This window comes from Corythoichthys intestinalis, chromosome 1 (assembly GCF_030265065.1).
Source record: "Corythoichthys intestinalis isolate RoL2023-P3 chromosome 1, ASM3026506v1, whole genome shotgun sequence".
NCBI lineage: Eukaryota > Metazoa > Chordata > Actinopteri > Syngnathiformes > Syngnathidae > Corythoichthys > Corythoichthys intestinalis.
This window is the reverse complement of record NC_080395.1, coordinates 16,540,874-16,565,350: the sequence shown is the minus strand read 5'-3', so window position 1 is coordinate 16,565,350 and position 24,477 is coordinate 16,540,874. Positions and strand designations below refer to the sequence as shown.

General features: G+C 39.1%; 1 protein-coding gene across 2 annotated transcripts in view; it reads right to left on the bottom strand.

The window, feature by feature from the left end:
* The window catches only part of eprs1 (glutamyl-prolyl-tRNA synthetase 1), a 40,345-nt gene that overhangs the window by 10,068 nt on the left and 5,800 nt on the right, over positions 1-24,477 (bottom strand). Inside the window, exons 2-21 of one of the 2 annotated variants that reach the window (XM_057835286.1) lie at positions 24,299-24,383; positions 23,775-23,874; positions 22,201-22,357; positions 21,916-22,049; positions 21,642-21,742; positions 19,668-19,794; positions 19,413-19,605; positions 18,348-18,519; positions 18,051-18,284; positions 16,972-17,056; positions 14,292-14,351; positions 11,500-11,610; positions 11,288-11,424; positions 9,626-9,833; positions 9,448-9,560; positions 9,258-9,381; positions 5,245-5,412; positions 4,971-5,138; positions 4,419-4,664; positions 3,691-3,921 (exon numbers count right to left, since the gene is read on the bottom strand). In XM_057835286.1, coding sequence (XP_057691269.1) covers positions 3,691-3,921; positions 4,419-4,664; positions 4,971-5,138; positions 5,245-5,412; positions 9,258-9,381; positions 9,448-9,560; positions 9,626-9,833; positions 11,288-11,424; positions 11,500-11,610; positions 14,292-14,351; positions 16,972-17,056; positions 18,051-18,284; positions 18,348-18,519; positions 19,413-19,605; positions 19,668-19,794; positions 21,642-21,742; positions 21,916-22,049; positions 22,201-22,357; positions 23,775-23,874; positions 24,299-24,383 — 2,954 coding nt within the window. The remainder of the gene's footprint in view (positions 1-3,690; positions 3,922-4,418; positions 4,665-4,970; positions 5,139-5,244; positions 5,413-9,257; positions 9,382-9,447; positions 9,561-9,625; positions 9,834-11,287; positions 11,425-11,499; positions 11,611-14,291; positions 14,352-16,971; positions 17,057-18,050; positions 18,285-18,347; positions 18,520-19,412; positions 19,606-19,667; positions 19,795-21,641; positions 21,743-21,915; positions 22,050-22,200; positions 22,358-23,774; positions 23,875-24,298; positions 24,384-24,477) is intronic. The other variant, XM_057835292.1, reaches the window with a different exon arrangement.

Genomic DNA, 24,477 nt, shown 5'->3' with positions numbered 1-24,477 from the left:
ATGGTAGGAAATATATTTTCTCCACTAGAGGGCACTCATGCTCTTTGGAAGGGTGACGTTAGATTTCTATAGACCCTACCCACCGACGTCACAAAACCACGTGCTTGCTGTATGGTTCCGCCCACTTGTCCGTCATTTTGTCTCTGTATTAGCATTGGTTTCAATTGATCGAGGAATTTAAAATGCATTTCATGGAAGACCCGGTGCTTTCTGATGCCGTAAACTCACTGGATGTGTTGCATAAAAGGTGTTATGTGGAAAAGCTTCGTTCTATACAGTCGCCAGATCCATATTTGATGCCCAAATCGATGTTTTTCGACCCACTGTCTTCGCCCTGTCTGCCTGACATCTGCTACGCTGATATTTACAATTATCTTGTCCACACAAAATCAGCCTATTCTCATGAAAATTTGAAAAACTTCAAGAGCTTGGAGGCTTATAAATACTCCGTTGCTGGTTGGGTGAAACAGGTCCTCGTCCACGAAAATTCGGCAGGAATCTATCTTGTGCTTGGAAAGGTGAGTTACGAAATTTTCAATTCAAAATCTTTTGTTATTGCTAACATCCACTGTCAAGTCTAATGTATTTCATGTCGTTTGTCAATGGAGTTAAGGCTTTTAATGTTTATATGGTTTAGCGATAGCACTCTCACTACATACATACGTGTATGTTGTCGGCGATTAGCCTAGCAATGATCTTAATTGTGGTTATTTGTCAGCCCCAAACCCTCTAAGTATATCTTAAATGCATCTTACCGGATATAAAATGACTACTACATAGTCTGTGGTGATTTTTTGGTGCCCAGTTTTCACGTCGAATTGCAGCCGTCCATTTCGCTCTCCTCTTTGGATCCCTCGGAATACGGTAAAACTTCAAGTCTCTCCTTCCATCTTCTCTGTTAGTGCAACCAACAGCCACACACGCCTTCACCATTTTGATTATTAATGTTAAGGAGCAGAAAAACACGCCGTAAATAGGAGGAATGTACGTAGCCGTAACAGGTTAACACTATGTTTTGACGGACAATTGGGCGGTACCATTCAGGAGAGCGGAGTTGTGACGTCACGTGGGTAGGGTCTATAGATTACGCTAGTCGTCGTTCGATGATTTTTGTGCATTTCTTTGGCATAATAAGGTCATGTAATAGCTTACAGTTGAGTGTAAGAATAACTGTTCATATACAGTAGATAATGTGCTGAGAAAAAAAAATATTGTTTAAAAAAAAAAAATTATTAGACATTCTAAGCAGTTTCTCATAATGTTATTATTTACTTGAGTATTTTGACTGAATACTTATTTTTACTTGTACTTGGGTGAATTTTTTGGAAGTCTACTTTTACTTGAGTAATATTTTGAAGCAGTCTTACTATTACTTGAGTAACATTTTTGGCTTGTCTATCCACCTTTGGTGAGTTTATGTCTGCCAAGATGAGATAACACGAAAATTCAAGGTAGTTTCTGTCAGATGGTTAAAATGATTTATATTTCTTGCTTATAGCGTGTGTTGTTTTTTCATTTTTATTGAGCACATTAAATGTTATAATTTTAATGTTTAAAGATTAGATAAAGTCAAGTCCAAAAAATGAAAATGACTGCACTAAAGTAAATTTACATATATAAATCCTAAATCCGGCTGTTTTTTTATTTTTAAATTTTTTTTTTAAACATTTCATAGCTATTCCACTCAAAAATCCATCGGGGAACGCCCACTTTTGTTCAGCCACTCTAGTTGTGACATCACAACCAGAATTGATAATTATGTCTAGCTTTGGAGTGCTGCGCTAGCATATTTTTTGGACTGTAAGTCGCAGCCCCCCCCCCCCCCCCCATAGTTTGGCTGGGGGTGCGACATACTCTGGAGCGACTTATATGTGAAATTATTAACACATTATTACATCATTTCACAAGTTATTGTGGTGTTTTGGAGTGACACTGATGGTTTGGTAAACATGTTAGCATGTCCTTTATGCTATAGTTATCTGAATAACCCTTAACAGCTATGTTACGTTAACATACCGGCCACGTTCGCATTTCGTTGTTCATGCATCATTTAACATTATCATAATGTAGACTTATTCAACTTGTTGTTCTCTATTTTATTTTTATTTTAAATTGCCTTTCAAGGTTTCATATCTGTTCTATGTGTTGGATTTTATCAAGTAAATTTCTCCCAAAAATGCGACTACTCCTGTGCGACTTATGTTTTTTTTCCTCTTCGTTGGGCATTTTATGGCTGGTGCGACTTATAGTCTGAAAAATACGGTACATGTAGATAGAATGACTTGCATGGCAACAAGAGAATGGAAAGCCTACGGATAGTTTGCAAGCAAACTGCAAACATCTGCAGCTCATTCTGAGTGTGACATCTTCCATTTGGAGATTATATGTAGTGGGCGGGGCCATTTAAGGAAGATTATTTAGGATCTAATTTCATTATTAAGCTTTTTGTGTCACTTTTTGGATGGATTTACGTCCAAAATATGGTCTGCTATCATTTTAAAGTGGTTGCAGTAGTATTTCATAGCACTTTTAAACGTTTTCCACATTTTAACTTCAGGCTTATTTGTGCCGCTAACTGCAACATGTTAGCTTACGTGTCAAACATGCATACATATGTATTCATATTTGCATATATTTTGGACAAGTTCATATTCAAAGCACATGAGCAATTTCGCAGAAATAAAACTACTACAGGTCGTCCCTGGGTTACGACGGACCCGACTTACGTGATTTCCATTTTACGACGACTGAGTCTCGTTTTTTATTTATTTATTTTTAAATGTTGATTTTGTTTTGTGATGCATGCTTTTATTTTGGTGCATGAAGTGTAGAACAGGAAGCGAGCGCTTGAACAGACATGTCGCCCATCCCACATGTGTACACACAGAGCAGCCAAGTGACAGAGTCTACATGGCTTTGGAATGACAGAGGTGACAGCCCTCGTGTGCATTTGTTGCTCGTGAAGCATCCAGAGGCGACGGCTGTATGTAGCCCCTTTTGTATTGTTCATTATGTGTTTTCAATTGTGTCCGAATAGGGGGCGAGTTTATGTGATTGTTTTGGATGATTTGCGGATGCTGACACATGCAAATCATTTGCTATGGCTGTATCAGCACCTACTTGTAAACGCAAATTTGAATTGCTGTTATTGAAGATGAGACTGATTTAATTTCATTTATTTAGTTTAATTATGCAAGTGTTGATGTCATGAACAACTGAATCAAGTCAACAAACCACATGGACGTCTGATATTGTCATTTCGGAGCGTAGCTGTCTAGCTAGGACTTACCGCCAACGTATTAGCGAGGACAGTACAATGACGAATAATACATGTGTTTGGATAGTTTTTAAAAAAAATTATTTATAGGGTGTTTTGTGTTGTTTAAAGGGTTATTTCCGATTCACACTGAAATATATATATATATATATATATTTATATCGCCAGCGCAGGAACAGAACCCGTTCGTATACCGAGAACTACTTGTATTGTGAAAATAAATGAGTACTGTAAATGTTGATCCTAATTTGGTGGAAAGCTTTTTTTTTAAATACTAAAACTAGATTAAAACATTTAGAAATAATTCAGATATGACTTTGACTAATAAGTATTTTTGTCCAACAGACAAAGAGGGCTGTCAAAAACAACAATGATGTGAATATACATGCCATCCACACTTTGGCAGGTCTCACCTTAGGGGCCTTTTCAGCCTTTAACTTCCTGACCACCTCTCCTTGATGAGCCACATTCTCAAACAGTTCAGCAGCAGAGGAAGTGTTGTTCTGAGCTGGAGTCGAGGCGTTTTGGACGGGAGCGGAGGCTTTCTGGGCCGGTGCCGCTCCGGGTTGGTACTCCTTTCCCGTTGCCTGCTTGTACTCAGCCTTCAGGGCGAGCAACTGCTTGACCGCGGCATCCACTTGGTCCTAATGGAGAACAAAACATTTACAGAAGTAGAACTTGAAAGTCTAAAAAGCCAAGTTTTGGTTTGTAGTAGGCCAGGGTCATCAATCGAAAAATAATGAATTGTATTTTTTTTTTTTGGGGCCAAAAAGTAAATAGCTACTAATTATTACCGTATTTTCCAAACTATAAGGGACACCCAAAATCCTTCAATTTTCTCAAAAGCTGACAGTGTGCCTTACTATCAATATTGGTTAATCATGGCTTGACATTCCCTTTAGCGCAGTGCCAACTAGTAGACACATAACGCAACACCAGCCACTACCACTACCACTGCGCTAAAGTTCTAAAATAGGCCATTGATAGAGGTGCGCCTTATACTCCGATGTGGCTTATAGTGCGAACCGCCCTACCCAGCACTAACGCTAATGTTGACACAAAATCCTGATTCATGTTTCAAACTCGTCAGTTCAACTTGACCTGGATTTAAATCCTTTCTAACAAGTGTGGTTGACTATACCTTGGGTGCTTTTTGCGACTTGAGTTTCCTCACAAGATCACCCTGCTGTGCGACACGCTCGTACAAGCAGGACGCAGAAGAAGAAGAAGAGGAAGAGGAGCAAGAAGGGGAGGAAGGGGAGTTCACAGCAGATGAAGCAGGGGACGGAGTAGACGGGCCCATCCCGGGTTTATAATCCTGACCGGTCAGCTTTTTAAACTCGGCCTTCAGCGCCAGGAGTTGCTTGACCGCTGCGTCGATCTGGTCCTGGTACCAATAGCATATTAGCTTGTAGCGGCGAAACAATTGAACGTAAAACAATACGAAGGGCGAAAACCGATGGCAAAAGATGAGACGAGTGATGAAAATGAGGATGAAATTGACGAACAAGATGAGGGACAACATGCCTGGCGTTCAACTAGACAACTGACTAGCAATGCATGCATGGACCAAAAAGATAGGGAGTTATTCTTAGATCTAAAGGAATGGATTAATCCACATCCTGCCTTATCAATATAGGTTTCATGATTAGAAAAGGAATGTACATGACATTAAGACATTGTGGCATGTTACCTTTGGTGCTTGTTCTGCTTTCAGCTTCCTGACAAGCTCTCCCTGCAGAGAGACGCGCGTGTACGGGCATGGGGCGGAGTCTCCGGATGGGGAAATTGGAGCTGCCGCAGGGGTGGGAGGAGACATACCAGGCTTGTAGTCCAATCCTGTCTGTTCCTTAAATTGAGCCTAAAAACAAAATGAATAAACTAATTTAATCATTGATATTGTAACTTTTACCAATTCAAATCAACAATTATTTTGGTAGCCAGAGATTAGTGTGTGAAAGTTCTACCTTGAGGGTAAGAAGCTGCTTAACTGCCTTGTCCACTTCCTCTTTGGGCGCTTTGGCCGTTTTAAGTTGGCGGACAGCTTCTCCCTGAGCGACAATACTCGAAAAGAGCTCGCCATCTGTGGCAGGGGCGGCGGCTGGGGTCGCTTTGGCAGCAGCGGCGGGAGCCGGCTAAGGAGGGAGGACGTTAGCTATGTCCGTACACATCACCGTTAAAGGGACAGACCAACGCCTAAGTAAAAGATTTTGTTGCTCAACGTATTAAAATTAGGGCTGTCAAACGATTAAAATTCTTAATCGAGTTAATTACAGCTTAAAAATTAATTAATCGTAATTAATCGCAATTCAAACCATCTATAAAATATGCCATATTTTTCTGTAAATTATTGTTGGAATGGAAAGATAAGATACAAGACATTCAACATACGGTACATAAGTACTGTATTTGTTTATTATAACAATAAATCAACAAGATGGCATTAACATTACTAACATTCTCTTAAAGCGATCCATGGATAGAAAGACTTGCAGTTCTTAAAAGATAAATGTTAGTACAAGTTATAGAAATTTTATATTAAAACCCCTCTTAATGTTTTCGTTTTATCAAAATGTGTAAAATTTTCAATCAAAAAATAAACTAGTAGCTCGCCATTGTTGATGTCAATAATTACACCATGCTCATTCATTGTGCTTAAACCCATAAAATCATTTGGACCCAATCGCCAGCAGAGGGCGCCGAACACCAAAAAACAAGTAACAAGCGGACATTACAGTGCTGTCATTTTAATCTGTTTGAGCGGGGCATGTGCGTTAATTGCGTCAAATATTTTAACGTGATTAATTTAAAAAATTAATTAACGCCCGTAAACACGATAATTTTGACAGCCCTAATTAAAATATGCAAACCCTGTATAGGACACTCATTTCATTGCCCGTCAAAACAGATTCAACGTCTAGCGCCATCAATGTGAGCCATTGAGTTAATATTTGACAAGAAATATGCTGTCAACATATTTCAAAACATTTTTATAAAACGTACCTGGAATCCTAATATGCGGAATGAAGCTCACATTTTCAGCATTGTTGTTTTCGTCAATGATGATGAAAATACTTTATCGCCACACAATTTTTGATGACTTTGACGAGCTAAAAGTATGTCTTGGGAGATGAAAATGCGCAATAGTTTCCATCATATGTTCATATGCGTGACATTTTTTTAATGTATGGGTAGTTAGTAGAGCTGGGAATCTTTGGGCACCTAACGATTCGATTATGATTACGATTCAGAGGCTCCGATTCGTTTATAAAACGATTATTGATGCACCCCCCCCCCCTTTTTTTTTTTGTTAAATGTTTTGTACATTAGTTCCAAAATTGTTCAAAAATCCTCTCAGGCTAAACCAAACTACTATTTCAGTATCAAGTTAACATATAACAGTAAAGAAATATACAAAAATAACAGTAAATAAAAAAAACTCCAGTTCCCATTCTGTATGAGCAGCTTTAAACTACATTCAATTTAATGTTGTGAATCAACTATTACAGTTGTTAAAATTGCTCCCATTATTCCACAATTTCCCTTCTGTCTACTTTTGTCAAAGTTTTAAAACTTTTTCCTCATTTAAAGATGGATTCAAGACAAGATTCTGCCGATTTAGGAGTATTTTAGATAAAAAGTTAATTAGGTTCGCTACAACAAAGCCTTCTAGAGAGGTCTACTGCTTTAAGATGGCGGCTGTTTACATACGCCGGAAAGTCTGTCATTTCGCATCTCTGTTCAGTAATACATGTTCTAACACCGACGTCGTCTGTCATTGTGCATCTAGTGCTACATATATATGATATCTACTGTAGCCATATGTTTGTAGCAACTAGCAACTGGGCGTTGTTTGTAGCGGCTGTCAGCCGCAGTCAGGTATGATTGTTTTTTTTGTCTAGCGGCATGACTTGAACATGATATTTACTCTCGGTCTGTTCCTCATTGCGTCCCAAAGACTGCGCTGTGTTTTACTTCCGCTTTACCTGGTATAATTCAATAATCGGAATTTGGATATTTGTGAATCGTTCTCGAATCTTCCATGGCCGAATCGCGAATAATCTAAGAATCGGAAATTTCGCACGCCTCTAGTAGTTAGCTTGCATCTTAGAAGTGTTTGGTTGCGTCAATCATGTGACGTGCTGTACAGCCCCCCACTTGCCGTTGCCCTCTTCAGGCTTGCCTGTTTTGAAACACATGATAAGATTTGCTTTCTTATTCTTGCTCACAAAAGAGAATATGCAATGTTGCTGTATCCTTTAAAGCAGGGGTCTCCAAACCGGTCCTCAAGGGCCGCTGTGGGTCCTGGTTTTTGTTCCAACCGATCGAGTACCGACAGATTAACCAATGAAGTTTCTGCTAAAACAAGCAGCACCTGACTGCAATCAACTGATTATACTTGTAAGACACCAGATTGGTGCATAGGTGTTGTCTTGTTTTGTTGGAATGAAATCCTGCGCCGACAGCGGCCCTACGTGGAATAGTTTGGAGACCACTGCTTTTAAGGTCTGTGCTGAGTGTTAACATATCAGTGGCGTTAGCATTAGCGTGGCAAGCGTTTTCAAACTATCGGACAATCTTATTTTATTAATTTTTTTATACATACAGTTTGTGGTGTCTAGGTGGGTATAATTAATTGAAAATAATGTGCTTTTGTAATACTGCTGTTGCTGAGTGTGTATTATCACGAAGTTGGCATTGTCCTAGTAAAAACTACAATACGTCCTCTTCTGTTCATTCAAAATTGCTGCAAACCATTAATTTTTTAACTAAAACTTTTTAATTTAACAGACAAAAACATTTTGAGTGAGCATAGACTAAAACTAGACAAAATTTGTCTCAGTTTTTGTCAACAAAAACTAGACGAAGACGAACACATTTTGAGTTTACTAAAACTAAGTACAGTGGTACCTCGACATACGATAGCTTCGACACACGATTTTTTCGACATCCGACTTGGCATGTTTTTACATCTGACAACATGCTCGAAATACGATTTATGACAGCGGCGCAGTTTCTTCGTTTTACCGCAAGACGGACTCACTGTGGATTTCCTTGTCAGAGAAATCAACATGGGTTCCAACAAGGTTAGTGCAGGTGGTGATAAAAGGAAAAGGATCCTCCTCTGACCTCAGTTCGCCAGTCTTTATAAGGTAACAATTATTATTGTGGTAACATCGCCAAAAAAATCACCAGTGTTGTCAGGTTTTTAATCATTTATTTCGGAACTTGTGCAACACAACACACCGACTGTCCGCCGCAGTTGACGCCAACAACAGAACATTGAAAGAGAAAGTGAACTCTACCACACTTATCTCACTCGGTCACATCAGCCACATTGTACGTTCAGGGACAGCATGCAAAACACATCTGCCAAATTAGAACCCGATTTGTTACATTATTACAGAAATTATTATTATTTCGATTTTTACTTCGAATTTGTTTGTTTTGCTATGTGTAACTGCCATTTGTAATAGTACCAGCAGTAAGGATTTAGTGTAGGTTTCGGGCTGTGGAAAGAATTAATGGAATTGTAGTGTATTCTCATGGGAAAATCCTGCTCGACATACAACCATTTGTACATAGAAACAAGGTCCCGGAACGAATTAACTTCATATGTAGAGGTACCAATGTATTTTCGTCCAAAAGACTAAGACGAAAATTAAAAGGATTGCCAAGAACAATGTTGATTTCGAGTCATGTAGGCCAGACTTTGTCAAAACGCAATGTCCATGAAACTGGATGCCTAGCCTTTATTTTTATTTTTTTTTTTCATCCATCTTCTATTGCTCCAATTTGATTGGCTAAAATAGTACCTACATTAATAAAATGTCTGCTCTGATGTCAGACACTTTATGGAAATTCTAGCTTTTAATTACGTTATTTTCTTATTTATTTTTGTACACAATTGCACATCAGAAAAATGTATTTAAGGTGTCGTCTGTCCCTTTAAACGGCATGATTTAAAATGTATGCTCACTGTGTTGGCAGATGCTTGGCCCTTGCTCTTGTCCTTATCTTTGGACCCAGCAGTAGGCATCTCCTTTACGTGACCATCGGGAATGTAGATGAGGACACATGGACTGTCCTTGCAGCTATTAGGGCTGCAAAAGAAAGTCAAAATTATCATCAAAATGGCCTTTTTTCCTTTAAAACTCTTCCTCCTTTACCTGATTGGCTCATAAGGCTGGTCACAGATGTAAAATCCTCGCCTCTGGAGCTGAATAATGTCACCTTTCTTCAGTGTCTTGAGACAAGGGTCGCCCAGCATCTTCTCCTCCATCTAAAACATCATGCAATCGCATCAATAAATCCATGTCCACTCAGATGACCAGACTCCTCACACACCTTGCTGTTTTTGTTTATGTAGTCCTTGAAGTCGTCATCCTTGGTGATGACTGCTTTGGTGATAAGGGGCTGGAAGTTTACGCAGACGGTTGGCAGCAAGGGAGCGCTAGCGGTCTCCGTCAGCCAGGTGATCTTGGTGGTCTTTTTGTAGTCCTTGTTGTCCAGGTCAAGGCGCGCCTCCATGGATAGGACCTTACCATCTGATCCTCTGAGTTGACGGTGAAGAAAAGTCAAGAGCACAAGATTAGAATTGTAATGTCACCAGATATATGTAAAATATGATATAAAACAGACATTTTACACGTCTATCATTATCATCACTATAAATCGCAGGAACCCTGTATATCGTGAATGCACTGTATTATATACACTCACCGGCCATTAACCTGTCCAACTGCTCATTAACACTTAATTTCTAATCAGCCAATCACATGGCGGCAACTCAGTGCATTTAAGCATGTAGACATGGTTTAAGATAATCTCCTGCAGTTCAAACCGAGCATCAGTATGGGGAAGAAAGGTGATTTGAGTGACTTTGAACGTGGCATGGTTGTTGGTGCCAGAAGGGCTGGTCTGAGTATTTCAGAAACTGCTGATCTCCTGGGATTTTCATGCACAACCATCTCTAGGGTTTACAGAGAATGGTCCGAAAAAGAAAAAATATCCAGTGAGCGGCAGTTCTGTGGGCAGAAATGCCTTGTTGATGCCAGAGGTCAGAGGAGAATGGCCAGACTGGTTCGAGAAGATAGAAAGGCAACAGTGACTCAAATAACCACCCGTTACAACCAAGGTAGGCAGAAGAGCATCTCTAAATGCACAGTACGTCGAACTTTGAGGCAGATGGGCTACAGTAGCTGAAGACCACGTCGGGTGCCACTTCTTTCAGCTAAGAACAGGAAACTGAGGCTACAATTTGCACAAGCTCATCGAAATTGGACAATAGACAATTGGAAAAACGTTGCCTGGTCTGATGAGTCTCGATTTCTGCTGCGACATTCGGATGGTAGGGTCAGAATTTGGCGTCAACAACATGAAAGCATGGATCCATCCTGTCTTGGATCAACGGTTCAGGCTGGTGGTGGTGTAATGGTGTGGGGAATATTTTCTTGTCACTCTTTGGGCTCCTTGGTACCAATTGAGCATCGTTGGAACGCCACAGCCTACCTAAGTATTGTTGCTGACCATGTCCATCCCTTTATGACCACAATGTACCCAACTTCTGATGGCTACTTTCAGCAGGATAATGCGCCAAGCTGGAATCATCTCAGATTGGTTTCTTGAACATGACAATGAGTTCACTGTACTCAAATGGCCTCCACAGTCACCACATCTCAATCCAATAGAGCATCTTTGGGATGTGGTGGAACGGGAGATTCGCATCATGGATGTGCAGCCGACAAATCTGCACCAACTGTGTGATGCCATCATGTCAATATGGACCAAGCTCTCTGAGGAATGCTTCCAGCACCTTGTTGAATCTATGCCACGAAGAATAGAGGCAGTTCTGAAGGCAAAAGGGGGTCCAACACGTTACTAGCATGGTGTACGTAATAAAGTGGCCGGTGAGTGTATATATATATATATATATATATATATATAAATTATTTTTTTTTCAAAATAATTTCTATGGACAGTACACCGTCTTGACTGAAAATTGCATACTTGTTGATCTTTGTTATGATGAGGTTGCCCCAGTTAATGAAGGTGACCACCTCACCCTCGGAGAACGTCTCAGCATCTGCTCCTTCCACGAACACTCGGGGTCCGTACCACACTTGCTTCATGCCTACCTCGGCATTCTAGTTGGAAAAAAGCGACTCATTCAGTGTTTGTGTTTTTGTGTGTGCGTGTGCGTGCAAGGTTTAACTGCACACCTTCGGATGTTTGGCTACTTCTTTCATCTCTTCTTTAGCCTCCGGAACGGATACGGGAACCACGTAGGAACTGGATAACGCTGTGTATCTGGGCGCAACTGGATCAATCACCTACCACACACACACAATGATTGAAGAATATTTTAAACATTTAAAAAATGAATCATCTTTCAAGAGACATGAGTGGACGGAAAAAAAAAAGTTCATGAGTAAATCGCAGCTTCATGCGGGTAATAAATAAAAACAAGATCTTGTTCAATGCTCAACCAACTTTAGCAACTTAATTATTTCGAAGCTCTTTAAACCCTAAATGCCCGAATTCACGGTGAACTCTTTCAGTGTCTCTGATGATGATAGATGACCAATTGTTGTGTCCAATCATCCTTATGCAGTGAATTTAAATGAGTTTGTCACTAGGGGATGTCCAAACCATTTGAAATTGGTTCATTCGTTGTTAGACCTCCAAATGAATTTGAGGTCTAGCGCCATGAACGGGAGCCAAAACAGTTAGAAAATTTACGTAAAGCACTGGAGGAAGACATATGTACGTTAAAGATATAGTATTGTTAAAAAAATACTTAATATAACGGATTCAACTGAAAAACAGCTAAAAAATAAAATTCTACAGTAAGTATAAAAACTAGAACCACAAGTAACTAGAAAATTGTTTATTTTTATTAAAAGGTTAATACATTTTTTAAAAAGGCGGAATTTTAAATAAATTCCTTGTTTTTTTTTTCCATTTTTAAAAAATTATGTAAACATTTTTTTTTACAAAATGATTGACAATTTTCTTCATTAAATCTTTATTATCTTTACCTTTATTTCTTTACTAGATTAAAATCTATGATTTTTAAAATTTTGGATTTTCCAATTTTTTGTTGCTGCAATTTTCCATATATTTTTCTTCTTGTACTTATGTTGCTCTATGTTCCTCCAATGCTTTTTGATTATAGGTATATATTATATACACATACATAGAACACACGTTCCACCCCCCCACACGCATACAGACATATATACATACATACTAAGAGTGTAGGTATCTGTGGTCTTCCCGTACCGTCACGGTTTAGTGCACTGTGAGTCTGTGACGGCCCCTGGCCGTTTAATAGTTAATTTTCTGAGATTCTTCCAGTCAGCTGATCATCACTTCCACCAGCTGGCTGCTTCCCCTCCCACTATGACGGAAGCTGATCGATGCTGGACAGACCGACGACGACGTCGCCGCTGCTGATTGGCCACGAAAAAAGGCGGCAAGCTTCAAAAACCTGCTGCTGTCAACGCTCTTTTTTTCTTTTTTTTTCCCAAATACCCTCCTGTTCAAAATTTTCTTCCCCCAGAAAATTGAGATTTTAAACTTTCCAATGATGAATCACACATGCATCTTGGACACTTTTGAAATTTGGCCAAATTGGGGGTCTCAGAGTGGAACTTCAAGTCACCTGAGTGTTTTCCGCCATATATAAGTATATGGTCGAATTGTCTCAAAATATGATTCTAATTCACATAATAATGCTATTTAAGAATGTTTTTAAGCTGTCACGGGCACTTTAACTGTTACCGCAGTCGATCCCAACAAAAAAGGGCATGTTCTATATTTTTGCACATAAACTGTGAAAAGAATGATAGAACAATAAAAACACAAACTGAGAAGTTCCATGTTTTATTTATTTTGCATTGATTTTTTTTTTTCTTGTTCTTATTGTCTGGTACTTTCCTGCCTTTTATTTATCATTTACTATATTTTGCTTTGCTATATCGCACTTTGAGGACCTCTCAGGTTTTTGTAAAGTGCTATATACTAGTAAATAAATTTAATTTGAACTCCATACCAAGGTATAGTATGCACCGAACCGTGAATTGTGTGTTCGCCCCTAATACATATATACATACTCATATTTTATTATATGTTTGTTAAATGCAAATTCAGGCATCAAGGGGTTAACCAGCATGAAGCCCCCACCCTGAATCCCACCTAAAGCAGAATGAAATCTGAAGCAATAATGACACAAGGAGGGTGTTTGAGAGAATGGGATGTGGAAAGGAGGAATACCTTGACACAGCTAACAGGCAGCTTGGAAACACAAAAGTGTGGAGATGCAGTCACGTACGCACAAAGTTGGAAAAAGGTAGACCAGCCTTCAGAGTGTAACCCTCAAAAAGTAGTACAATATGACTCTTGAGATCCAACCATCAGCATCTGAAGCAACCGCGGCAAACTTTTGTACTCAATGTCCATTTTTAATGAAATTTGAATAATAAGCAATTATTTAATAGAAATATTCTATGTATTTCCAATGTATGATTTATTTCTATTATGATAAAATAAATGGACACCTTAATGCTAATCACAATTGATGGCAGATATTTTATTCAATTAGTAGCTTGTTTTGTCACTTATACGTTGATATTTCCCATTCTCACAATTACTTTGTCTTAACTGCTACTTATCATTCATCACTGACCCCAGTACAAAAAAAGATTACACGCATACATGACATAACTATTCTTTCAAAATACTTGAAAACTACTTGTGAAGCAGCCAGCCAGGAAAACAACATGTAGCAAATAAATGAGGATGGGGAAATGTTGGAAATGAAGGACACGAGAGGGTACAACTTATACGATGGTCTGGTATTAAGGGTGAAGGTTTGAGTTTTAGTAGAAAAGGAAATGAAAGGATGAAGCCATGCTAGCTGTGTGACTGAACTAATCACTAAACAAGCTTTCACATTTATACTGGTTCGGCAAACAGTATTTGCGTTATAATACAAGATGAGAAGCTGTACCTTCTTATTAAATGCCCAGATCTTGTCCCACTCCATGTTTACCACTGACCTGGATCCACCCTACAGAAAAAAAGGTACACTTGTCAAGATAAGAATTTGAGTGGCTTTCTTATAATTAATTTTTCATATAACAAATCATGTTTTACATGTAAAATTGTCTATTTCATTCCAACCTCTGCTAAGACACATTAAATTTGCTGTCACGTCGTCTGATTGCCTTTCTTTATTTGTAATGCTTTGTCGCCCTAATGGCGCTTAAATGTGACTACCGTAATTTCCCGAATATAACACGTACTTTTTTCCCCCAAATTCAAAATCATGGTGCGCGTTATAAACAGGTACATGGATGGAGACAGAAATATGAATATATTACATATGTGTATAAACCGATTTTTTAAATTGACTCGGCCACATTGTGTTGAAGAAACGTATGCGGCGACCCGTTGCCGACCATTACGGTATGTGACGTCACCATTTTGTTTCGGTAATACTTCACTCTAATCGGCCGAATGATTTCGTTTGTGTTAAATTCAGCTTTTTTCACTCTTCATAAAGCACATAATTTAGTTTCTTGAACTCATTTGAGTCAACATTTATTGCAACTCCACAACTTGGACCATAACAAACGTAACAACACCCTTCCTGTGTGTGTCCATCAACTATATCTGTCCGTCGGGAAACTCAAACCCAAATAACAATAGTTCTTACTGTTACTGTCGTGTTGACAGCGATGAGCTCTCACGGATTTCCGAATTAAACTTTCTCACTTTCATTTCACTGTATCAATCCATGGAAGCAGGGGTCGCGTTAACCGAATATTTTCCGTCGTTGACCGTTTTTTTTACAACAGTGACGGAAAAAAACTGAAGTCCATCTGTCATTTTGACAGGTTGCAATTCACACCCCAGACCACAGGGTGGCGAGTGAGCATATTAATTAGCTATTGTCTCTCTTGATGCATGACGTCGTTGGCCTTACGAAAAATGTCAAGGCAACTGAGTGTCCGAAGTTTCTTCAAAAAGCCCCAAACGACGATGGTGTTGATAAAAGAGGTGAAAAAAGAGGGACTGATGCAGTGAAGGATGACAACGAATCAAGTGAATCGCCGGTTCACTCCTCACTGCGGCGAGCAGTTGAAAACGCCGCCAATTACCAAGAAGAGCAGAATTGGTAACACGGTGAAAGCGGCGTAAAGCCAAAAAAGCGGACCACACTAGCCAGAGCCTGAAAGTATTTCAAGGAAAATATGGAGGGTGCCACCACTGTGTGTACTCTTTTTGCTAAGCTGAGCTCGCATACCACGATAGCACGTCGGCTATGAACGAACACTTGACGCGCCGTCACCCAGGTATATTTCGGAAGACAACAGGAAACAACAAGCTCGCGGATTGTAAGTCCATACAACTTTCTAACGATTTTTTTTTAAAAATTGGAAGTTGCCTTTATGTGCGTCGTATCAACGTGCATTTTTATTTAATAATAATAATAAATAAATAAAAAAAAAATAAATATATATATATATAATTATACATATATATAAAATGGAATTATATAATATTTTATTATTATTAAATGTATTAGGATCATGGAAGGTCCCACTTGGGGGAAAAAAAAAAATACATATATATCCTGTATATACATAATATAATAAAAATATATATGGAAACACAGTACTGGCCTGCTGACTGCAATCCATGACTGCACTAATGTTAGTTACTTTATATTATAAAGTATTATTGTATTGTTGTGTATATACATATAGTGACTGCATCAAGATATAGTCATTTTAAAAATTTAAGTGACAGGTAAAAATAGATTATGACCGGATTTTTATGACCCTGTCAGTCAAAATGACAGACAACGAAAAAGCCTAGGGCAACCTCTGCATGGAAGAAACATTTATTCATCATGATGAAACGAGCAAGTTATACAGCAGCCTTTAAAAGAAAAGTCACATCTTTTTTGTTTTCTCCAAGATTCTGGTAAGTTGGAGAAGTTGTCAAATCATATCATTACCGTAAATATTGTCAATTTATGGTAATGTTTTTAACTACCAATGTGCTATGCTTGTGCTGTGTTTCACCAGTCAGTGAAATGACATTTCTGTACCTGTACACAAGCTGTTTTCTTGTATTCTTCTATTTATTGGTGCTAAAATTAGGGTGTGCGTTATAAATGGGTACAATAATTTCTCCTAGATTTTACAAGTAAATTTGGGGTGCGCATTATACACGGGTGCGCCTAATATTCGGGAAATTACGGTAGTTTGGTTGGTTCGTTCTACAGACGTTATCACATGACTGCTCAAGCTCACAGCAAACACAGAGTGCTAAAAGACGGAATAACTTTGGCAGCCATTGCTTGCTATTGTTTCTGCCTTTAAAAAGCATCGCTTGTAAGTTATATTCTTTTGTATCATATACATGAACTTTGTGTAGCAAATTGTGGTGTGTATATTTCGCATCCTTACAATTGTAGTCAAACGTAGCATTTCTGCCATTGGTAATTATCTGTTACAGTACGTATTATCTTTCATATGATAATTTTTTCGTAACATGAAGCGAAAAAGCTTCAAGAAACTTTTTAATTACATTTTCGTATACGGAAGCTCTTCATATCTCAATGTATTTAAGCCTTTTTAATACTTTTGCATGAATAGCGCTCAATAGGAAGAACATACCTGTGCTGCTATGAACTGTTTCAGGCCTTCCACAGTCATACCTCTCCTCAGCACTCCTCTGACTGTCGGGAAGCGGGGGTCGTCCCTGAAAAGGCATCACCGTGGCATTAAGTTGTGTATTGTACAAGGCATTGTTGTTTTTGGCAGCATTTGTAACTCCTTCTTTGTCTTTTGGACGAAAACACTTATTAGTCTTAGTCATATTTTAGTCATTTCAAAATAGGCGAGTCTTCATCTAGTTTTCGTTAAAGAATACTGAGGTTTTCGTCTAGTTTTAGTTGACGAATAAAGCGTTTTTGTCTGTAAATTTTTAAAGACTTTAGGCAAAAAAAAAAAATTAGTTATGAAAACTTGATCACAAAAACATTGTTTAAAATATTACACAGCATACATTTTGAAAAATGTATGCAAACGATTATAATCAAACGCAGGTTCATACCCACTGAATGCAGTACTTCTTCCTATGATAATACACTCAGCAGGAAAACCGTGCATTATTATTGATTAATTTATCGACCTGGATGCCACGGAAAGTAAACTTTAAGAGGACGCTTGCTACATTGACGCTAATGCTAACGTGAACGCTACGCTAACACTAAGAGTTACATTTAGTGTGTGTAGATCACTCAACACAGAACTTTAAAGGCTAAATCGACATTCTTAATCTCTTTTGCTAAAATAAGAAAACATATGTTACCATGTGTTTCAAAACAAGTGAGCCTAGAGCAAAGCCAAGCTTGAAGGACACCATAAACACAAGTGAGGGTGTCGGGGGAACAGCACGTCACATGAGTGACACGACCAAACACAGTGAGGATGTAGGTTGTCTAACTACATGTGCAATAAACAAATGTCACATATGGTGAACATATGACAGAAACTATCTTTTTCGTCTCGTTTTCATCACATAACACAAAAACTGGCAATTGTCTCGCCATGTTACAATCATCCAGGATGCGTTTTTAGCTTGTCGTTGTCATGTCATCACTGTGAAAAAAACTTTGTTGACAAAATATTTTCGTTACTGTCGACGAAACCAACAATGGTACAAGGGTTACAGTAAACAAGCCGAACCTCACCATCCATCAACGTATCCCTCCTCCACGAACCACGTGAGCTTGCGCTTGGAAAGTACTGTGTTGTTCAGGTTGAGGCGTGAGTATTCCCAGATGTACGGTTTTCTGAGGCGCAAAGCGTCGATGAACCAATAGTATTGCTCGTCGCGGTCGTGGTACTCAGTGGTCCTCAGAGCGTGCGTCACGTTCTCCCGGCTGTCCACAATAGGGCAGGCGAAGTCGTACGTGGGGTAGACCCTGAAACGGAAACAAGTCATTAGGTTGGAAATATTCCATTGCAAGAATTGTATTAGTATGTACTTGTATGTGGCTCCGGTGCGAGGGTGGGGGGTGTTCTTGCAGCGATACAGCGTGGGGTCCCGCAAGCAGCCGTTGTTGGAGTTCATGTCGATTTTGGCCCGCATACAGCACATTTGACCTCGCTCGGTGCCTGCTTTCATCTCTGCCCAGAGCTTCATGTTCTGCTCCAGAGCTGGAAAGAAAATATACACATTCATACACCATTTGCTTTAACAAGAACAACATTTTCATTTTAATTTAATTTTTTTTGTGTCGAAATAAGTTATTGACAGTCAGTCAAATGAACAAGTGTATGAATAATTCATATAATAATATATTATGTACTGCATTTTCCGCACTATAAAGCGCACCTTAAATTAATGGCCTTTTTGAAAACTTTTCATATATAGGGCGCACTGCATTATAAGGGGCAGTAGTAGTAGTCGCATTACGCACCCACTAGATGAAGCTGCGTTACAGGGAATGTCATGCCATGATTAATTATTATTGATCCATATACGTATAAAACACATCGGATTATAAGACTTTTGAATGTGGCCTGAATGTGTCGTGTGAATGAGCATTCAGCTCTGCTCCCCGGCTTTGGAATTCACTACCACCCGACCTCAAGAACACCAACTCACTCCCCCTTTTTCAATCCAAACTCAAAACTTATCTTTTTAGACTCGCCTTTCCATAATAATCCCTGATTTCTTTGTGTTTTAGTTTTTTGCCAAGTATTTTTATCCATTAGTGTTTTTTATGGTTTTAAATGTTCTAAAAAAATTTTTTACCTCTTTTTAGTCTTTGTTTTTTTTTAAATGACTGTCTGGAGACCTTGAATGCCAGAAAGGCGCCTTCAAATTAAATGTAATATTATTTTTATTTTAGGTACACCTTATAGTGCGGAAAATATGGTAATTAAAAATTTATGAAGCAGAAAACTAACAACGGTTTCAAATGAATATTTGAAAAATATCATAAAAAGTATCATTTTGTTGTAAATGACAGAATTAATTGTTAGAACCCCCCCCCCCCAATGAAATTCCATTATAACTCATAAGGGTGTACATGTTCCAGACATACTATTATTCCTGCACTTTGACTCTGTGCGCTGCTCCCGCTCCTGCTTCATTTGCTCGGGAGGTGTATCGTCAATGTATGCCTTGCCCTCGGCCATTAGCTGCTCTGCCAACTGCATGATGATGTTGAAGTGATCGCTGGTATAGGTGAACTGGTCCGGCTTGATCTGCAGCATAGCCACATCCTCCAGGATCACCTGAGGAGATGCACGGGTGTTCATTGTCGCTGTAAAAATGACTTTTTAAAATCCTATCTCACCTTTTCAAAGTCCTCCTTCTCTTTCTCCGGGTTGGTGTCATCAAAGCGCATGATAAGCTGGCCTTTAAAGGTGACCTGGTAGTGTTGGTTGAGCAGAGCAGCCTTGGCATGGCCAATGTGTAGATACCTGACACCCAAGACAAAATCTAGTATTAATAATTTGAGATTTATGTAACCAATTGTGATGGGATCATGGAATTAAAATGAGTGTAATGAGTAGGGAAGTCTCGATCATATATCTTTACATGCAAATCTGAGTCCGAGTCACCTGATTTTGAGAATCTGCCAATACTGAATCCTAATCTAACACCTAAGAAACATTGTTTTTGTCAACGATGACGATAATAAAAATATTTGACTAACATTTTACTATGACGATAATGAGCTAAAAATACTTCTTACGAGACGATATAACCAGACGAATTTCAGTTTCACTCTGATGAGAAGACGATGAAATATTGATTTACATTTTCATCTGACGAGAAGAAATTGGGACAGTTTAAGCATATTTTGGCGCATACAAGAATATAGGTAGTCCCCGGGTTACGAACTACTTCTGTTCCTACACTGGCGACGTAACCCGAATTTTGGCGTAAATAGGAATTAACTCCTTAAGAAAAAAAAAAAAAATCCAAAAAGGCCAAAAGTATTTTATTTTGTTTAATGATGGAGGATGTGCTGCCCTCTGGTGGCAGCGTTGGGTGTGGCTGGACTCTCACCTTGGCTTCTGTGACTTAGGATACTCGTCTGACATGGATGTAGGATAGCTGCCCTCTCGTTTGGCCCACATAAGGATGTAATTTTTTTCAGCTAATATATATTTGTGTATTCATTTGTAATTAAGTTTAGAGTAACAGTTTGTGAAGTCATGTGTGAGCGATTTGCTAAGAATATTATAAATAGGGTTGTTCCGATCATGTTTATTTGCTCCCGATCCGATCCCGATCGATTTAGTTTGAGTATCTGCCGATCCCGATATTTCCCGATCCGATTGCTTTTTTTTTTTTGCTCCCGATTCAATTCCAATCATTCCCGATAATTTTTCCTGATTATATACATTTTGGCAATGCATTAAGAAAAACATGAATAAAATTCGGACGAATATATACATTCAACATACAGTACATAAGTACTGTATTTGTTTATTATGACAAATCCTCAAGATGGCATTTACATTATTAACATACTTTCTGTGAGAGGGATCCACGTATAGAAAGACTTGTAATTCTTAAAGGATAAATGTGACTTTGTATATTGTGACTAAATACTGCCATCTAGTGTATTTGTTGAGCTTTCAGTAAATGATACTGTAGCCATCTGTTCTGCCCAAATGCATGATGGGATGTGCACCCATGACTGTGCGTAGTGGGTTGGGAAATAACGTAGGTTAATAAGAAAAAGATCAATTAATACCTTTCTTCCCCACATTGCTTCCCACGATGTTTCTAATCGTAGGGAGAGGGATCGTAAGGCTTTAGCCAATTAAAAAAAGGCTCCAAAGGCTGCTAAAATTCACTCTACTCATTTTATGCTGCCTTTTAGCTCTATATATAGGTAAAACGGCGCCATTACAGATTGAACGCGACAATGTGCGAGTGGGCCGTGCAGCGCATGCATTAATTGCGTTAAATATTTTAACGTGACAAATTTTTTAAAAAATTAGTTACCGCCGTTAACGGGATAAATTTGATAACCCTACCTTAAGCCTAAACTAAAGACTCTGGATGAGTGTAACATTATGTCTGTAATGTCAAATACAATTAGAAAACGATTTATTTAATAAATATATATATATTAAAAAAAGGCATGTGTGATATTTTTTTGCCGATTCCGATACTTTGAAAATAACGTGATCGGACCCAATCGATCGGCATCTCTACTTATGGGTACACGTTTTCCAGTGGCACCATTATTGTAAATAGTTTTTGATCATGTGTTCGGCTTGGTGACATCCTGAGTTTAGAAATAACTCACCCGCTAGCTTCAGGCGGGAATCGAACCACCACTTTGCCCATCTCAGCTCCGGGCAATTCCACAAACTTCCCGAGGTCGGCCTTCTTTTCCTTCGGCTCTGACTGGCAAACATATACACAATGTTAAATAACTGTTTAGTAATAATGTATTTAATGCACACAATATAACATACATGACACCAAGTGTTAAAAAAAAAAATCAACACAAAACATTTGACAACAATTGAGATCAATTGTGAAATCACTGCAGGCCTCTACAATCTCACTTGGCTTACATTTGATTTGGTTGGCAGAGCTGCCTTGCAGGTGTATTTGTTGTCCAAGTTAGTGAAGGGAACCTGAGAACTAAGGAAGGAGAACCAGCGACTGACGTGGCTGAAGGCTTTGTTGTTGGACCAATCGCTATGACCTTGAGAAGACAAAACCATCATGAATAATGATAATTTTCAAACTAAGTACATCCACTTCATTTCAAATGGGAGGACTGTCTGTAAATGCTTATCTTTCAATGCCAATGAGTTCAACCAACGACTCCCCTATAAAGGGCTATATGCACTCACCTTTAAGGGCGGCCCACACGGAGAGGTCGGCTAAGGTGAGGGCGTGGCCTACCAAGAAGGTTCTCAGTGACAACGCCTTGTTCAGCTCAGCCAGAGGCGCACGTAAATCAGGCTGACCACAAATACGACGAGCACTGAATTCCAGCCAGTGATCCACCTGTAGACAAACGTCCATTTTCTTTTAATTTCCCGACTATATTACATTTTAAAGTGCAAAAAGCATGTTTATTTCATATTTCGCGCGGTATTTTATGCTCCTGAATCAAATGGAGCGCTTGGATGTGTGTGGTTTTATTTATTCAATTTTATGAATTCCACACCATGAAAATGACTTCCTGTTTTGAGGAGGAATGTGAATGTGACATCACCCGGGTCAGCATCTCACAATACAGCATTGCTTTATTGCATTCAGATGGACTGCGGATTTAGCCGATTTTGCGGATTAATTTGTTTATTTTTCACATCACGCCAGCCAAATGTGCTGCAGGGTTTTGTTGCTGCATCAGGGAGAGGCGTGTGAGCCTTTTTGGGTTTCAAAAACCCCCACCCCGAGATTGGCCAAAACAAGTCTGACAACTGTGAGACCATCGGACTTACGAGGAAGTGAGTAAACATTGTTTTTTGTATTATGTCAAATACTGAGATCATGGCACACGTTTTAATACGGTGGTGGCTTGCATTTTGTGGCTGACAATGCTCCTTGTCCACAGAGAATGCCACTCAGCTGACGACTGGCGGCTTATGCTCGCGCTGTTCTCCATATCGTCCAGGCTTCCAGCCTCCTCTGCCCTGTCTCGCCGCCGAAGGAGTTGCCGATCAGTGAAGACAATCGAAAACCCTGCCGCCGTGTGATATGATCCGGTGTAGTTTTGTGGGATTTTTCGATTCGAAAGGCGAGAATAAGACTTTGAAACGCGGCTCGGTTCGGGTTAGCATGTCGGCTAGCTGTCACGCCTCCTGGTTTTTTTACGCTCTTCGAACCGGGGCAGGGAAATGACAAAAGTCGGGCTAACTCCGGTGGCATAAAATTTCGTTCGGAAGGTGCAAGAAGTCAATAGTTTTGACCAATATGGAGTAATTTTGCCTTGTCGTACTGAATAAATGCATTTTGAATATTTCATATTGCATTTAGCGCAAGACGGTTATTTGTTATGACCATACCATTTAATTCGGAATTGGGGAAAAATACTTAGATAAAAAGAATATCCTGGGAGTAGAGAGATTGAAACAATGACATTTTACTGCTCTCTCCGTCGCATTTTCCTCGTTCTGAATAACTCTCCCTCAATGGGCTGAATTCTAAATCAGATGACATCGTGACCCTGCCGACGTCATCCTCCACTTGGGGACTCTAGAGCGCTACAATGACAGGCAGGAATAAACGGCAGTTTAAAAGACTAATTTCTCGTCATCTTCGCCTTGCCAAATTGTTGTATATAGTCAATTCGTCTCAAAATGATTCTAATTCACATAATAATGATATTTAAGCTTTTTTTATGATGTCGTAGGCACTTAAAACCAACAAGTGCTGACCTTTAAGCTTATTCTGATAAATTCTTGTTTATTCTACACACCTCAGTCTGCTCCATCAGGTTGGCTCCGTAAAGGCCGAGAGCCGGCGCTACCCGCGCCAGGTAGCGGCTAATAGAGTTAGTATCAGTGAACTGGATGGCACTGTGAGGAAGACAAAAAAAAAAAAAAAAAAGGTTTCAAATTCTCAGTGGTGCCTTCAAGTACAAGTGTAATACTTTCAGTGACTGTACTTTTACTCAAATAATTGTGACAAATCATCTTACCTCTTAAAATAGAAATGTTGCAAAATGTTAGCATTAGCATTAATTCTAACAGATTTAAATATGTTTCTAATAAACAAACATGTAATCAGTTTTATTTTTGGAATGACTGTGAACTCTGAACAGCTTGAGGACTTTTTTTTTTTTTTTTTTTTTAAAAGAATTGTCCACTATTTACCAAAGAATTTGAATTTCATGGCCACCATAAAATACTCACAAAAATATACAAACAATTGTCTTATTGATGGTTCGTAGCACGAAAAACTCGCAAGGTGTGTGACTGGTATCTCGAGGCAAATCCTTACTCAGAGACGTGAAGGCGGGTGTCCTTGCCTTCCTCCACTGACAGCTGCACACTTTCTTTCACATGCTCGGCAGTCAGGAGGGCTCCTGGAATGTGAAATCATCTCAGAACAAAGAGGAAACGTATATTCTTTTTGTAGTCAATTGTCAACTTCAAATAACTACTATCATCCAAACCCAG